This window comes from Solanum stenotomum, chromosome 7 (genome assembly GCF_019186545.1).
Source record: "Solanum stenotomum isolate F172 chromosome 7, ASM1918654v1, whole genome shotgun sequence".
Taxonomy (NCBI): domain Eukaryota; kingdom Viridiplantae; phylum Streptophyta; class Magnoliopsida; order Solanales; family Solanaceae; genus Solanum; species Solanum stenotomum.
Genome location: NC_064288.1, coordinates 9,209,374 through 9,224,979, shown reverse-complemented (window position 1 = coordinate 9,224,979; position 15,606 = coordinate 9,209,374). Strand labels below are relative to the sequence as shown.

Below are 15,606 nucleotides of genomic sequence, written 5' to 3'. Positions count from 1 at the left end.
GGAAGATGAAAATGGTGGAAAGAAGAGTAATCAATGGCAAAAAACGAAAGATTATCAAAGATTTGTAACTTCACCTTTCAATAATAAAACTTGAAATTTCATAACTGCACATTTCATTACGGTAAAGCTTAAAACTATCACAAATAAAACTTGAAATTTTCTCTTCTATGACAGAAAAAGTTTCATCAAACAAATGTCAAGAAAAAAGAAAAAGAAAAGAAGAAAGGGGCTGGAAAGAGAAGAAAAATAATATATAAGGAAAATAGAATAAAGAAAAAGATGATACTCATTTTTTTGATTAAAAAAATAATATATATTACGTGGTAAAGGCTAGTGCATTCTCTTTCTAACACAAATCTGGGTGTGACCTTTTAGGGGGCTATATATTTCATTTTAAAAATGTATAGGGAGGTAATAGGACCCCCATGAAATATAAGTGTGTAGTTGAAAATTTGATAATAGATTAAGAGAGCATTTGACTATTTTCTCTTTTCAATACTTCTATCTTTAATTTATTCACTTTAATACATTTTCATAAATATCTCAAAAAATTACAAAATAAAGGAGATCAACTCCCAACACCTAGTTCCAATTTTTTTTTTTAATATAGAGAAAGTAGAATTTTTAATAAGCTTATGGAGAAAAAAGAGGGAAATTCCATTTGTAGACATACCATCCCTTCTCATGGTACATAAAAAGTATAGGTTCTATTAGGGATGACAATGGGGCGGGGTTGGGCAAGGCGGGTTGAGCTTGATCCGCAAAATTTTTAATCTGCTTTGCCCCGCCTCGCATAATAATTAACTTTTTTCATTTCTAATCCACCCACCCCACCCCACCCCGTCCCTCATAGACCCGCCTCACATAACTTTTTTAATATATTTTTTTCTAGTAAATTAAGTTTGATACTAAAAATAAATTCATATAAATATATTCATTTTTTATTAAGTTATATTAATTTAATAGATAACAACTTAAAATTTTATTTTTAGAGGTCAATTGGGCAAGAAATTGTATTATTTTTTATTGAACCATTTTCATTTACTATCTTGAATATTTTAGTAGCCTTAATAAAATTATCTTAATAAATAATGTTCTACTACTCTTATAACATATAAAAAGTTAAAATTAAGTTTTAACCCACATAAAATCGCATATACCCGCAACCCGCCCAGCACTAGTTTTAAAAAAACCCACTTCAACCCACCCCACATCCCTCTCTCCTCGCACAACCTTAAACCTGTTGCGCATCCCTGTAACGACCGGGTTTCATCGTTATAGAAAAGTCAACGGGGAAAATTTTTGGGTCGGAAAACTTTTTCGTAGTAACTTGAGATTTCCCAACCTAGTCCATATTTGGACAAAATCAGAGTCTGTGAGGTCTAGGTAAATCTGGTAGCAATTGGGTGGTTTAAATATGATTTTGACTGCATGAGTAGATAGCTAATGCGTTAAGGAACTCGTACGACTTTACAGAATTGTATTCGAGCGAGTAGAATTCCCAAAATTGATCTTAGCATGAACGGGTAGTTTCTGAGTGTCGTTGGTTGAAGGCGTGTTGTGAAATAGAGGTCTTGGAATTCTTTAAATAACTCACTGTTTCGTACAAGTCACTTTTGATTTTGGTCGCCAGGGCGGGGCCGCTGTAGTGGGCTAGTGCCGTTGTGGCGGGCTAGATGCGACTTAAAGTCGTAAATAAACCCCAACAATGTTTTATTCTGAAATTTTTGAATTTGAGAGCTAAGGAACGAACCCAGGTCTTTTCTTGACGGTTTTCCACTATTCTTGAGGCTAAAGGTAAGATTTAACTCTACAAATCTGTTTTTCAATCCGTAGAACGTAATCTAATGAGTAATTATCGATGGGGGAGGGTTTTGATCTAGAATCTATGGTGGAAACAACCCTAATTTGGATATTTGGGATCATGGGATTGATTTAGGGTTCATAGAATTGTTAGTAATCCGGGTAATTAGTGATTGTTTATTGATTCTCGTATTATATTGATTGTTTGTAGACCAAGAACAAGTGGAACGAATCTAGAAATGGAAGAATCAAGTTTCTTAGGGTTTCAAGCTTGTTTCGAGGTAGGTGATGGTTGTGATTCTATGATTGTGTGATGTATGTTTGTTCTTGCTTCATTATGATACATGTTTGTATGCGAATGTTGCATTATTGATCACACTAATTGTAAATGAGGATAAATGAATGATGAATGCCATGAATCATGACTTGATTGTATGATTATGAGAATGTACTTTATGATTGTGATTGTGGCTTGTTGAATGGATCGAGTTTTGCGTTCTGACACACTAACTTGGATCGGTTGCCACGTTCCGACATAAAGATTGGATCGGGTACCATGTTTCGATATGCTAACTGTTTGGGTTTGGGTTCCATGAGAGGACCAATGATTTGATATAATTGTGTATCTTGAGAAATGTGAAGTTGTTTGTTGTTCATAAATGATGATGATATTGTATATGTTTGATATATGCATGCGATTATATTGTTGTAATGGCTTATGTATGTTACACTTAGTGGGATAGCCGTGTGATCCTACCAGTACCTTATGGTTGTGTACTGATACTGCACTTGCTCTTTCTTTGTTGAGTACAGGGCATCTTCAGGCGGCTATTGACAAATCTCGTTTAGAAGATCAGTGATCGTCATTCGAATTCTAGGGTGAGCCAGTTCTTCCGGGATGCCATGAGTTCTCTTTCGTCTATGTCCACCATTTCGGACTTAGACTATTGTATTAGGATTTCTTATGTTTAGTATGGGGTTGTACCCCTTCTCGTTTAGACTTATGTTTGAATTTTAGATGTTTTGGTACATTGACTTTCAGGTTCTAGGTGTATTTTCCGCATTGCTAGTTGTTAGATCTTTTGGAAGTTTATGGGAACTTTAGTCTTTAGCTATTTAACTTGCTTCCGTAACTTAAATGCGTTAGTTTTTGGTTTAGTTGCTTGGTTTGGGTTGTAGTAGTGGTTCTCCCACCGGAGAGTTAGTGTGGGTACCAATCACGACGGTCTGGGTCATGACAATCCCTCCCGTCCCGGACAACCTTAAACCCGTCCCGCCCCGCATAGCCTTAAACTCACCCCACTCTGCACTCGTTCCGCCCCATTACCATCCCTAGGTTTTAGCATATTCCTACTCATCAAAAATTATTTTTTTCACATTTTTAATCCTAAAGCAAGGGATTTTTAAAAAAAAAAAAATCCTAAAGCAAGGAAATTTCATTCTATCATATTGAGTTTTCCTCTGACATTTTTAGGATAATGTTGATTTGAAAAATCCAAGTAACTTCATTGAATCTCAAGCTTCAATTAGCTAAATCATCAAAATGTCTCTTTTTGATAATTTCCTAAGCTGATTTGCTGATACAGAAAAACACATGAACCGTAAAACATGACACCCGAAAGAAGTACAAGGCACATATTTGATTGATACCAACTATAATTTTGAGCCCGTAAGAGTACATGTTTTATTGATATCAAATTCTGAGCCCGTAAGTTTAATCTACAGAGAATCGATGGCCATAATGGTGCTTAAATTCATAGGTGATATGTACTTGTTCGAACCAGTAAAAATAGTTTTAACAATGATCTTGTTCGCCTTTTCTGTTGGATGGAAAGCATCCCAAAACGCGTACTCATCTCTGTTGGTGCATAGATTTGATGCAGTCGTGCATAGTCCAAGTCCGTTGTAAGGTCCTTGTCCACAACATGCTATCTTTGATGTAACAAAACCTGTTCAATAATTTGTTGATTTGTCAATTTACTTAAGGATAATTATTAAGGTAAACAATATAAGAGCAATGTGTAGTGTACCGAATTCTTTTGGTTTGTTGATGAAATCATTCTGCAGTTCCATGGCATTGACGGCAACAAAGATATCAGAGGAAAGTTGTTGATTGAGACGCATAGTCATTTGGACAAGTAGTGGGTTGAAAATTTTTGAAGCTTGTTGAAGTTCGTTAGCACATTCCCCATTTGAGCTCCACAAGGCTAGCTCTGCTGGGACACAACCAAGTGGTCCAGTTCCAGTAACTAGCACTCTTCTAGCTCCAAGATCATGTAGTCTCTGTATATGCATATTTCAAATCATGATTCCTAATTTAACCTTTTTAATAACTAAAATCATTTTCATCAACTAACTTACTGGAGTGTGAAGCCAAGTCAAATACTGAACAAGTAAAGGTGTATAGAGGAGAGAGAGAGTACTAAAGTCATTACCGTCAAAATCTTACTGTACTCAGTAATAACGACATGAGAGTAATCCTGGATGTTATACTGAAGTTGTCTAACGGAAATTGGTGTTAGGAAGTAGTTGTTGACATAGTCATTGCCACCAAGAGTAATAAGGACAAGCGCACCATTCACTAGCCGCGTAGTTTGTTCAGCTCCTATTAGAGCACTCACACGTTGCTGGTATTGTTGAAACAAGTCTAGTTGATCATAGATTCTTAATATATTCACCTACATATACCCAGTTTATCAAAATCGAATTACACTTACTTTTAACCAAAAAACAAATATAAAGTAAATAGACTTTTTGAATCTTTTAGTCTTATATTAAGCTAGCGTTTGACCCCAAGTTCTCAAATATTCTTGACAAATCATATTTGGGTGAAGATTCACCATGTGTTTGGTCTCAAATTTTTCCAAAAGCATTTGACTATTTCAAAAAATATAATTTATACCCAAAAGTTCTAAAATTATTTGAAATACCTATATATTTATATTATCATTTTATAATGAATATGTTTCATTAAAATTAACCTTATAATGTAATTGATAACAATCAACAATATTATTACAAAATAACAATATAGGCAAGACAATACATTAATCATATACTTAAAGTTGTCACTGATTCAGTTATATTTATAACCTATTAAACACAAATTGTTCCTTTTTCTCAATTTTATCACTCAAATTAGAAAACTCAAACTTTTTCGGAGGAGGTAGTAACAAATATTAGTTGAAATTAATAAATAATGGGTGTTTTTTACAAAATATAAAACTTTGGGGTAATTTTTAAATTTTTAAAAATTTCCAAATATTATAACTTTGCCCAAATACTAGTTTTTTCTAGTATTTTTGGGATACTTGACAAATATATTTACCAAGTTGTATAACCAAACACCACTTCTCAAGTTTTTCCTAAATTTTTTTCAAGTATTTTTGGGGCCAAACGGGTCTTATATGTAAGTTAGAATGTACCAAAATATCATTTTATTGGTCGATTAGTTTTAAACATGTCTTTGAAATAGAATATAAAGATAGTGAGAGTCTAGACAAGCCTTTTTTTTTTCTTTTCTTGTGGCTGTCAATTAAAAAAAAAGTGTCGTTTGATGCATAGTTAATTCAATGGGTTGGGAAGATTAAATCTCATAAAAAATGTGCCAACCATACTAATTAAAGAAGTAACTACTTACATTAACGGTGCATACCATTTATTGATCCCTTTGACTTGTGCTAGAGGATCAATTTTTGTTTTTCCCTCAAAGTAAGCCAAAAAAAAAAGAAGTTGAAAAATAATATGCATAATATTTAATTTTGACTTACAAACTGTATCCCAGTATCGTTAAGTATTCCAATTCCAGCGGAAGCAAAATTTGCTCCCACTAGCAACTTATCTCCATCAAGCGCAGGGTCCAAATACGGCAATGTTGGATCAGCGCCAAGTTGTTTGCCTGTTCATGCACATTTTCATAATACATAAATCGAAAGCATTTTCAACGTATTGAAAATGACTTAAATTTTTCAATCTACTACCTATTGGATCGCGTCCTTAACTGAATCTACAATGTCCTCTTTTAACGAAATTATGAGATGAAACATGCAGGACTTAATAATGTCACACGGAAGACAATTTTCACACTTACTTATAAGATCAGCAATGTTTAAACCATTGGAGAAACGACCAGTAGGACGATGAGTTGGATAATCAACGCCATAAGGCGGAGAATCAGCTCGGGCAGTGGTTGCCAAGAAGTTGTTATTGCCATTGTCAACAAGTGAGTCCCCAAACACAAAAAAAGCACGAGGTGCACCCTCAGAGTATGTTACAAAAGTTGTTATAACAACAATGGCTAAGGTGATAGCAAAACCTGGATTAGCCATTGGCAAAAAAATTAAACTACAATGTGTTTGTGAGATGTTTAGTGTAAATGAGTAAAGTAATGAGTCATTTATTTATACAAACAAGAGGAGTGTTTTTGTTGTTGGTTGAAGTATAATAAATAGGTTGCTTTCCAAAAGCATGAGAGTGAGTAAAATATGGGGCCAATTGAGCAAAAGAACAAAAATTTTGACAATTGAGTTTTAATTTTACACCTTTGGAATAATTTCATGTCTATACTAGAAAGCTCTAAGGATTTAAAGTTCATCTGCAGGTGGCTGATCAATCTCCACCGACTCTTCAAATTTGTTTTGCCATTTGTGCATTAAAACTACGACTATAAGTTTTACGCATGAATAATATTGTTAAAAAAATGGATCCGGCTCTTCATTTTCATTGTCTCTATTTTTGAACTTCTTATTTGAATCTATAGGTGTGAAATTGACGAGTTGGAATAAAATTGGATAAGTTAAAATAAATTGAGTTAACAAATAAGTTGGGCTAAAATCGGCTTAAAAGTTACTTGGAGTGAAATGAATTGGACTGAAATGACTAAAAAGAGGCTAGGTCATGACCCCATTTAAATATTTCATAGTTTCCATCTAATTTAACAAATAGTGTATATACATTTAAACGTGAATTCTCACTAAACGGAAATTCATAATTTATGTCAAATTTAACAAATAGATTTCAATAAATATTTTATTGAAGACTAAAAATATTACTAACTTTTAGCAAATATAATGGATCAAAAACTGTCAAATACATATTTAAAAGATCATTTTTATTAACCTATGGTAAACTTAAAGGATTAGAAGTGTTAAATGCATAGTTATGGAACTATTTTGAACCTATGGTTAAAAAAAATGTTATTTTCTCTTAAATGACACCCAAAAAAAATAATATTTGTGCACTTGCCCCAAAATACCTGGCCCAATAATTGTATTTTGCTTACCTGAAAAGGAAACAAAAAGTAAAAAACAAAACCTTTTGCCAGCTCAATCATCATCATCCACAGTTTTTTGCTTGACCAAAAATGTACATAGAGGGAACAATTCTACGATTATTAGGGTTTGTGGGTAGAAGAGGAATCTCAGAATGCCAACACCATGTTGCCAAGGTTTCACCGCATTTCTTCTGAAATTCCTCAATTTCTTACAAACTTTCATTGGTATCTCCATCATCATTTACTCTGCCTATATGCTTAACCACTGGCACCACCACAACAACGATGTTCATGACGCCCAGTTCCTCAATTTTGGCTCAATTGACGTTTCAAATTCTGTCGTCTCGGCTTTACCAGAGTTGAACAAAAATTCGCTTCCAGCTCCATGGTAATGTTTGTTTTCCTGTTTTTATTTCTTTAGAATCAGGAGTTTGAGATCATATTTGTAAAAAAATTGGAGTGGCGAAGGGCGGAAGGGTTTACTACATAGGGTTACGGGAGGGAGAAATGGGGGAGGGGCAGTTAACCAACTCAGCTACTAAGATTTTCGAATTAGACTACTCAAATGCAACTGAACAATTCTTTTGGCGATATGATTAGTTATTGAAATGCTATTTTTGTTTCTTCAGGTTTATATATGCATTCATGGGAATTGGCGTCATCTTATGTTGTATCACTTGTATTGGGCATGTTGGTGCTGAAGCTGTTAATGGGTGTTGCCTTTGCTTTGTATCCTTTTTACTCTTTTGTGTTCTACTCCTTCCATTTTTTATGTTTCTTCCAGATGTATGTATAATCACTGTTAAGTTGTTATCCACAATGCATAACTTTTGGGTTGATTATGTAGCTGAAAGAAACTGATATGTTAGTTAGAACTGAACGCACATTCAGCTCTGTCATAGGTGGATGCCTATTAATATGTTGTCTCTGAATAGGAGTTGCGTGATATGAGAAACTCGGAACTGGAGTGTTTCATCCTTCACACAAATCTGTTTGGAGAGTATATGATGAAAGGGATATCGCGAGGAGTAGAAAGCTAAAACACATGAATTGTCTTGAATGGATAGTCTGATCTTAGTATGGAGCTTCCAGGTTTCCAGTTTTAACTATAGCGGGAATTGCTAACTTCAACAACAACATACTCAGTATAGTACCACAAGTGGTGTATGGTGAGGATAGAGTGTACACAAACCTTACCTTTACTTGTTAGGTAGAGACGTTGTTTTCAAAAGACCCTCGACTAAAGAAAGCAAAGACACAACATATGAAGACGTAAGCAATAGCAGGAAAGTAAGGAAGTAGAGGCGTACGAGACAACAAGTAGTAATAGAAAATAATAAGAATATGGACGTAGTAAAATAATATAAATACTGAAAGTAATACTAATACTACTAGCCGGAGAAACCAGGTGTAAAACTATCTACTAGTTGCCTTCTACCTGAATCCTCGACCTCCACACCCTCCTATTAAGGGGTATGTCCTTGGTAAGTCGAAGGCTTGCCATGTTTTTCGGTTTACCAGGTTTTGCCTAATTACCTCTTCCCAATACTTCTTTGGTCTACCCCTATCTCTCCTCAGTCCCTCCATCGTCAACCTCTCACACCTCCTCATTGGGCCGTCCATGCATCTCCTCTTGATATGTCTCCTCAATCTAGGCTCTTGCATCTTGTCTGCCACATAGGCCACTTCCACTTTGGCTCGAATATCTTCATTTTTTATCTTATCTCTCCTTGTAAGCCCACACATTCATCTTAACTTTCTATTTCCACAACTTTTATCTTCTGTATATTGAAGTTCTTGACCAGCCAACACTCGGCCTCATTCAACAAAGCCGATCTAAATACTATTGAGTAGAACTTACCTTTTAAGTCTTAGTGACACATTTTTATCAGATAAGACACCAGAAGCTAGCCTCCATTTCAACCATCCCTCACCAATACAATGTGTGACATCCTCGTCTATCTCTCTGTTGCCTTGAATAATAGCCCTTAGGTACTTGAAAATCCCTTTCTTGGAGATGACTTGAGAATCCAACCTCACTTCCACGTTTGCTACACGAGGCACATCAATGAACTTGCACTCCACGTACTTTATCTTAGTCCTACTCAGTCTGCAGGGTCTGTCTCCATACACAAGCTTGTTGTTAACTCCACTATGCGTCTCATCAATCAGTACAATGTCATCAACAAATAACATGCACCAGGCACCTCCCATCCCATTGAATGTGTCATGTCAGAACATCCATTGCCAAAGCAAATAAAACGGGCTAAGAGCCAACCCCTAATGCAATCCCATTACCACTAGAAAGTGACCTGAGTTTCCTCCCCTTATCCACACATGGGTCTTAGCTCTATTATACATATCCTTAATAGCCCTAATGTATAAGATTGGAACACCTTTAGCCTCCAAATCTTCATAGAACCTCTCTCAAAACTTTGTCATATGCTTTTTCAAGATCAATGAACATCACATGAAAGTCCCTCTTCCTTTTCGTATATTGCTCCACCAATCTCCATACAAAGTGGATGACTTTCATAGTCGATCGCCTTGGCATGAAGAATTGGTTCTCGAAAATAGAAACCCTCCTCCTTACTGTTATCTCAACCCTTCTCTCCAAACTTTCATAGTGTGACTCAACAACTTGATACCCCTATAGTTATTGCAATTTTAAATATCACCCTTGTTCTTGTACAACAGAATAATAGTACTCCACCTCCACTCCTAGGGCATCTTTGTAGTTCTAAAGATGACATCAAACAATCCAGATAGCCATTCCAGACCCACTCTTCCCGCGCTTTTTTAGAGTTCCATCGGAATCTCATCCGGTCTGGTCGCTCTACCCCGCTCATCTTACACATAACCCCTCTACTTCGTCAAGCTTAATGCGCCTACAATACCAAAAATCTCGATAGCTCTCAGAGTGATCTAGATCCCCTAACACCATACTCTTGTTCTCCTCTTCATTCAAGAGTTTGTGAAGTATGTCGGCCAACTTTGTCTGATAAGTTCATTTGCCACCAATACATTGCCCTCCTCATCCTTGGTGCACTTCACTTGGTCTAGATCGCGGGGATGATTAACTTCTCACTTAAAATTTCATCGGCTTGGATTTTATTGATGTTCTTGGCTATTAATTTGCGCTCATTGATGAGACGGCGACATAGAGAAGATGGTATACCCTTTGTCATGCTTCAAAAAACAAATCAAGAGGGAAGGGTGTCGAGGAGACTGACACAAAAAGCTCTTCCTGTTCTCATTTTGTAAAGAAAAGGAATTTGGATCAGTCCTAAGGGGAAAGTAAGTCTGTAGACCCTCTTGAGGTTAATATTATCATAATCATAAAGTTTCCCCCCCTAATTTTACTATGTCTTTTCGTTTCTTTCCGGCATTTACTATGACCAAATGAAAAATAAAAGTTAAGTTGTCTCATTGGTCATCATTATACTTCTTCAATTAAGTGCTAATTCATGAATTGATATAAACAGCTAGTACTGATTGACTGTTAGCCTTGACCACTTAAAAATACTAGTACTCTCTGCTAATGATGACTTTTGTACTCTTGGAAGTAAGTCTGGTTGCATTTATTGCAATTGATCATCATTGGGAGAAGGTGAGCTGTTTGTTTCAGATCTAGTCTTCTCCTGGTGTAGAGTTTCTATCCTGGTTTACCTGTTAATAATTCAAATTCAGACACCTGTTTTGTCTCTTCCTAGGATCTTCCAACGGACCCAACTGGAGAACTTCACAGCCTCCGCACCTTTATTCAACAAAATATGGATGTTTGTAAGTGGATTGGCATTGTTGTCGTCGTAATTCAGGCAGGTTTTCTTTGAACTTCTGAAGGTCTTCTAAGATTTTATTTTGTGTTCCTTGTTTGTTTTTGAATACCTTCATCCAGACTAGGTGATACTTCTTGTTAAGGTGGAAATTGAGAAAGTTGGGATTACTAATGTATATGTTATCTGGAACATGCTTCAGAATAGGTAGAATCTGCCATTATTATTATTGAAAAGGTGTTGCATCAACTTTTCCTGATGTTATATTAATCAACTTAGCCTTTGGGCAAGGAGCATCTTACAGAGCAACTAGGAAAGAAGATCAAAAGATCTTGTGCGGGTTCTTACAGATAGTATGTTTTCTTTTACTGGGAAGGGATGTGAAATTCCCCGGTATATACTCTTTACATATGATACATGCTAAAATTTGTGTTTTATCAACTTATGAGCACGAGTGGTGGACAAGAATGAAAGACGTGGTCAAAACAGTAGTAAATCAACCCGCTTGTGGTTTTTGGCTTGTGCTCTTGTGATTGATTTAGTATTTTAAAGATTCTTCTAACTGTTTGTTTGGTGTATGGTCCATGTTGTGCTAAAATCTTATTCTTCGTCATTTCCAGGCATTCTCCTTATTTCTCGCAGTTGTTCTCAGAACTTTGGTTAGTAGCCCTAAACTAAATTATGATATGGAGGGAGATTATGATGTTGTTGGAAGAACGAGGGAGCCACTGCTTGATCCACGTTTGAGCCAAACATCTGGGTTGGCTAAAGGTGATGCAAGAGGTGGCCATTCTGACATCTGGAGTTCACGGATGAGGGAAAAGGTAAGTTTTAAAGATGTATAATATGAATACATTAAAGGGCATCAATTAGGCTGGTATTTTGATTTGCTTAGCAGCCTATGGCTAGTCAGACAAGCTCTTGACTTCGAGGTTTAAATGGTAAAATTAGTTTTTTGCGGATTAATATGTCAAGAAATGGTTGCATTCAGTGGTTGGATCCCTAATAGGCAAAGATCAGGTTGCTTATGCTCCCTTGCATTTTTACCTGTTCCTTGACAATGTCTAAGAGAGAGGGTTAGCACATATTATTGAAGTTACTGAAGAACCTTATCATGTCTTGTCGGTAGTTTGCAGTCACTACTAAAAACAAGGAAAAAATGACAGACAAAAAACGATGGACGGCGTCATTCCAAAATGCGACACCATTTGCGACACTGTCCGTCGTTTTTGTTTTTAATTTTTTTTTTTTACAAAAAGCGACATATAGTGATTCTATGTCCGTCGCTTTTTTTGTTGGATTTTTATGCCATATATGTATGTATGTGTATATATATATATATATATAATTAATAATTATTTATGTAATATGCATAGGTAGGCCGTCCGTCGTTTTTAATTAAAAATAATTATTTATAAATTAAATAATGACGTCGTCTATCGTTTTTAGTTAATTTTAATTTATCATTTATTTTTTTTAAAAAGCGACGGACGATGTCACCTAGTCAGTCGCTTTTTGGTCAAACATTTTTAAAAAGCTGCGGACAAAGCGACATCGTAAGTCGCTTTTCTTAAAATATCTAGGAGATAGATGCAAATTTCCTCATTCTCTCTTTTCCTCTTCCTTCTCTCTAGAAATAGACTCAAACCACCCATACTGCCACCACTGTCGCCGCCGCCCTCATCCCTACTACACTGACTGTCGCAAACCTCAGCCCCTTGCGGGCCCATCCTCTCCCCCTTCTTATTAAATTAAGGTTAGAGTTCATGTTTATTTTAGTTTTTTTCAATATGAGTAGTTTTTTATTTGTTAGTTTGTTTATTCTATTTAGTTTGTTGAATTTATGTTATTAACATAGTTAGTTTATATATTTGATTGTTAGTTAGTGAATGAATTTAAAATTTTGATTTTAGGGTTTTAGTTTGAATTGTGTTTTTTTCCTTAATTAGATTGAGAATTGAGTATTTTTGAGTTGGAATTGAAGTGTTTTTGAAGTTAGAAGTTAGAACTAAGAAGTGATTAGAAGTTAGAACTAGTTGAATTTTTGAACCTAGATACTTGAGTATATAATATGTTTGAAAGTTGAACTTAGAAAAATATTGGATTGTATGATTTTTGAAGTTTAGAACTAATTACTCCCTCCGTCTCATTTTATGTGGCACTTTTCGGATTTCGAGATTCAAACAAGTCTATTTTTTACCGTAAGTTTTTCATAAATCTTTTAAACATTTTGAATTATCAATTATTGTGACTGATAATACTTTTTACGTAGTTTACAAATATATAAATTTCATTCCAAAAAATTTGAAGATTCCATGCGCAAAACTCTTGAAAAACGAAAAGTGTCTCATAAATTGGGACAGAGGGAGTAGAAGTTAGATAATCAATGTAATGAACTTGAATTTTAGGATTTTTGAAGTTGAACTTAGAAGTTTTTTTTGTTTGTATAAATTTTGAACTTTTAGACTTTAGAACTTCATGAACTTGAACTTTAGATACTTGAATTTTAGGATTTTTGTCATTAGATACTTGAACTTATTAATATGTTTAAACTAATTAATATAATTAAAGTTCAAAAATCCTAAAATTCAAGTATCTAAAGTTCAAGTTCATGAAGTTCTAAGTTCTAATTAATTAGTTCTAAAGTCTAAAATTCAATATTTATACAAACTAAAAAAACTTCTAAGTTCAACTTTAAAAATCTTAAAATTCAAGTTCATGACATTGAATATCTAATTAGTTCCAAGTTCTAATCAGTTCTAAACTTCAAAAATCATACAATCCAATTTTTTTTTAAGTTCAACTTTCAAACATTCTATTTTCAAGTATGTAAGTTCAAAAATTCAACTAGTTCATACTTCTTAGTTCTAACTTCAATTTCAACTCAAAAATACCAATTGACAATCTAATTCAAAAAACCTCGATTCAAATTAAAGCTCTAAAATCAAAATTATAACTTCATTCACTAACTAACAATCAAATATACAAACTAACTAACAGTTAAAAAATTACTCAAATTGAAAAAACTAAAATAAATACAAACTCTAACCTTAATTTAATAAGGAGAGAGGGGATGGGGCAGCAGGGGCCGAGGTCATCGGCAATCGACGCAACAGGGACGAGGGCGGTAGTGTGGGTGGTTTGCGTCTATTTCTAGAGAGGAAAAGAGAGAACGAGGAAATTCGTGTTGTCTCTCATATATTTTAAGAAAAGTGACGGACGACGTTGCTTTTTTAAAAATGTTTGACCAAACAAGCGACATTGTTTGTCGCTTTTTAAAAATGTTTGACCAAAAAGCGGCGGATTAAGCGACGCCGTCCATCGCTTTTTAAAAGTAATAATTGATAAATTAACGGATGCTGTCGTTATAAATAATTATTTTTTAATTAATAGCGACGGACGACGTCCCTACGTGTATTAAATAAATAATTATTAAGTATATATATATTTGGCGCAAAAAAAGCATTGTCAGTTGCTTTTTGTAAAAATAACATTGCATTTTGAAATGATGTCGTTCATAACTTTTTTCCTCTTCTTTAGTAATGTACATGAGATTCTTAATTTTGGAACATGTTAACTTAGGTGCTTTATTGCAATGCTGAATACTTATGAACTTCATCTGCTTTTTCTTCAACAAGATTATCATGTGGGGACAAGGCTGTTTATGTAGATTTGCTGATCCACTCTTTAACCAGATCAATTTATATTTCTGAATTATTTATTTTCATTGTTGACCTTTGGAATCCAGTATCATTTGGATGGAGAAGCAAGACATCATATACCAAACCCAAATCCATCATGAGGATAGTAAGAAACAGAGAGGACGTGATGTTGAATCTCATGGAGTAGATAAACTGGCAACATGGCTGAGTATGAAGCCTTGTTCAATGATTGTGTACCATAAATTATAAACCTTTTGTTTGTTGTCTGTTTATGTAGGCAGTGTACATATGTCTGCAGAAAGACATTGCAAAGCTGGGATGTAGAGAAATACATAACTCGCTTGTTAATAGGATCCTTTGTTGAGAAGCACTTTACCAGAGTGCATTTCTAGTTTGGTGTCATAGTGAAATTTGATTTCTTTTTAATTCTTACAAATGTAGCAACAATTGTGTCGATGTATGGTTTTCCAAGCCTGATTGATCTCTGCTTATTTTTCGTAAGTAAATACATAGAAAAGTAGTATAGCTTAGTTTTGTCTGTACACATTCTCACAGAACATGATAGGTGTAAGGATCCTCCTCAAAAGGAGTATGAATACCTTCTATTTTAGCTAGGAGAATTATTTCTTTTCTGTAGTTATACCGTTTCAACCAACAGAGAGTACATTAAAAAATAATGATAAGGATCTGACTTTGTTGGCAAATGCTATTTGAGTGCATTTGTCTCATTATATTCTCTGTATTTGCAAATGGCTACATTGGTGAGTGCATTTGTGCTCTGAGTTTGGAATCATAGAGCTGAGTATGCTCTGCTGATCTGTAGACATGATTCTATCAGACGTGCTCAATATTTAAAAGGGATCATATTTCCTTGAAACATCATCTCACAAAGATACATAAAATATTGTCTTTGTGATCTCAAATATACCATAAACTCTGAGGATATTCATATCAAGACGTAGTTGAACTCTTATAATTTTAATAATTTAATATCTATATATTTAAAATTTATTGCAAACAACACCTTTCACCAACCCATCCCCAATTATTTTAATAATAATAATAATAAGGAAATGTATAGTATAATATTGTA

At 34.6% G+C, this 15,606-nt stretch overlaps 2 protein-coding genes across 2 annotated transcripts; one reads left to right on the top strand and one right to left on the bottom strand.

Annotated features, from left to right (window-relative positions):
• Positions 1 to 3,522: 3,522 nt before the first annotated feature.
• On the bottom strand, positions 3,523 to 6,131 carry LOC125871357 (GDSL esterase/lipase At4g28780-like). Its single transcript, XM_049551944.1, has 5 exons — positions 5,894 to 6,131; positions 5,574 to 5,701; positions 4,239 to 4,481; positions 3,834 to 4,086; positions 3,523 to 3,752 (listed from the first exon to the last, which is right to left on the bottom strand). The coding sequence occupies exons 1-5, from the start codon at positions 6,129 to 6,131 to the stop codon at positions 3,523 to 3,525; spliced, it is 1,092 nt and encodes a 363-aa protein (XP_049407901.1).
• A 1,007-nt stretch (positions 6,132 to 7,138) lies between these two features.
• LOC125871415 (tetraspanin-20) lies at positions 7,139 to 15,146 on the top strand. Its single transcript, XM_049551993.1, has 6 exons — positions 7,139 to 7,463; positions 7,705 to 7,804; positions 10,605 to 10,685; positions 10,789 to 10,893; positions 11,472 to 11,675; positions 14,600 to 15,146. Exons 1-6 carry the CDS (start codon positions 7,228 to 7,230, stop codon positions 14,651 to 14,653), a joined length of 780 nt encoding a protein of 259 aa, XP_049407950.1. The 5' UTR covers positions 7,139 to 7,227; the 3' UTR covers positions 14,654 to 15,146.
• Positions 15,147 to 15,606: the final 460 nt, after the last annotated feature.

Bases quoted from the DNA above. Each gene is read 5' to 3' on its own strand.
- LOC125871357 (XM_049551944.1), bottom strand. From the start codon at position 6,131: ATGGCTAATCCAGGTTTTGCTATCACCTTAGCCATTGTTGTTATAACA. The intron at 4,087-4,238 runs GTAATGACTTTA...ATGCATATACAG, and splicing joins AGTACAGTAAGATTTTGACG to AGACTACATGATCTTGGAGC. The intron at 3,753-3,833 runs GTACACTACACA...ATTATTGAACAG, and splicing joins CAACAAACCAAAAGAATTCG to GTTTTGTTACATCAAAGATA.
- LOC125871415 (XM_049551993.1), top strand. From the start codon at position 7,228: ATGCCAACACCATGTTGCCAAGGTTTCACCGCATTTCTTCTGAAATTC. The intron at 7,805-10,604 runs GTATCCTTTTTA...TAAAAATACTAG, and splicing joins ATGGGTGTTGCCTTTGCTTT to TACTCTCTGCTAATGATGAC. The intron at 10,686-10,788 runs GTGAGCTGTTTG...GTCTCTTCCTAG, and splicing joins TTGATCATCATTGGGAGAAG to GATCTTCCAACGGACCCAAC.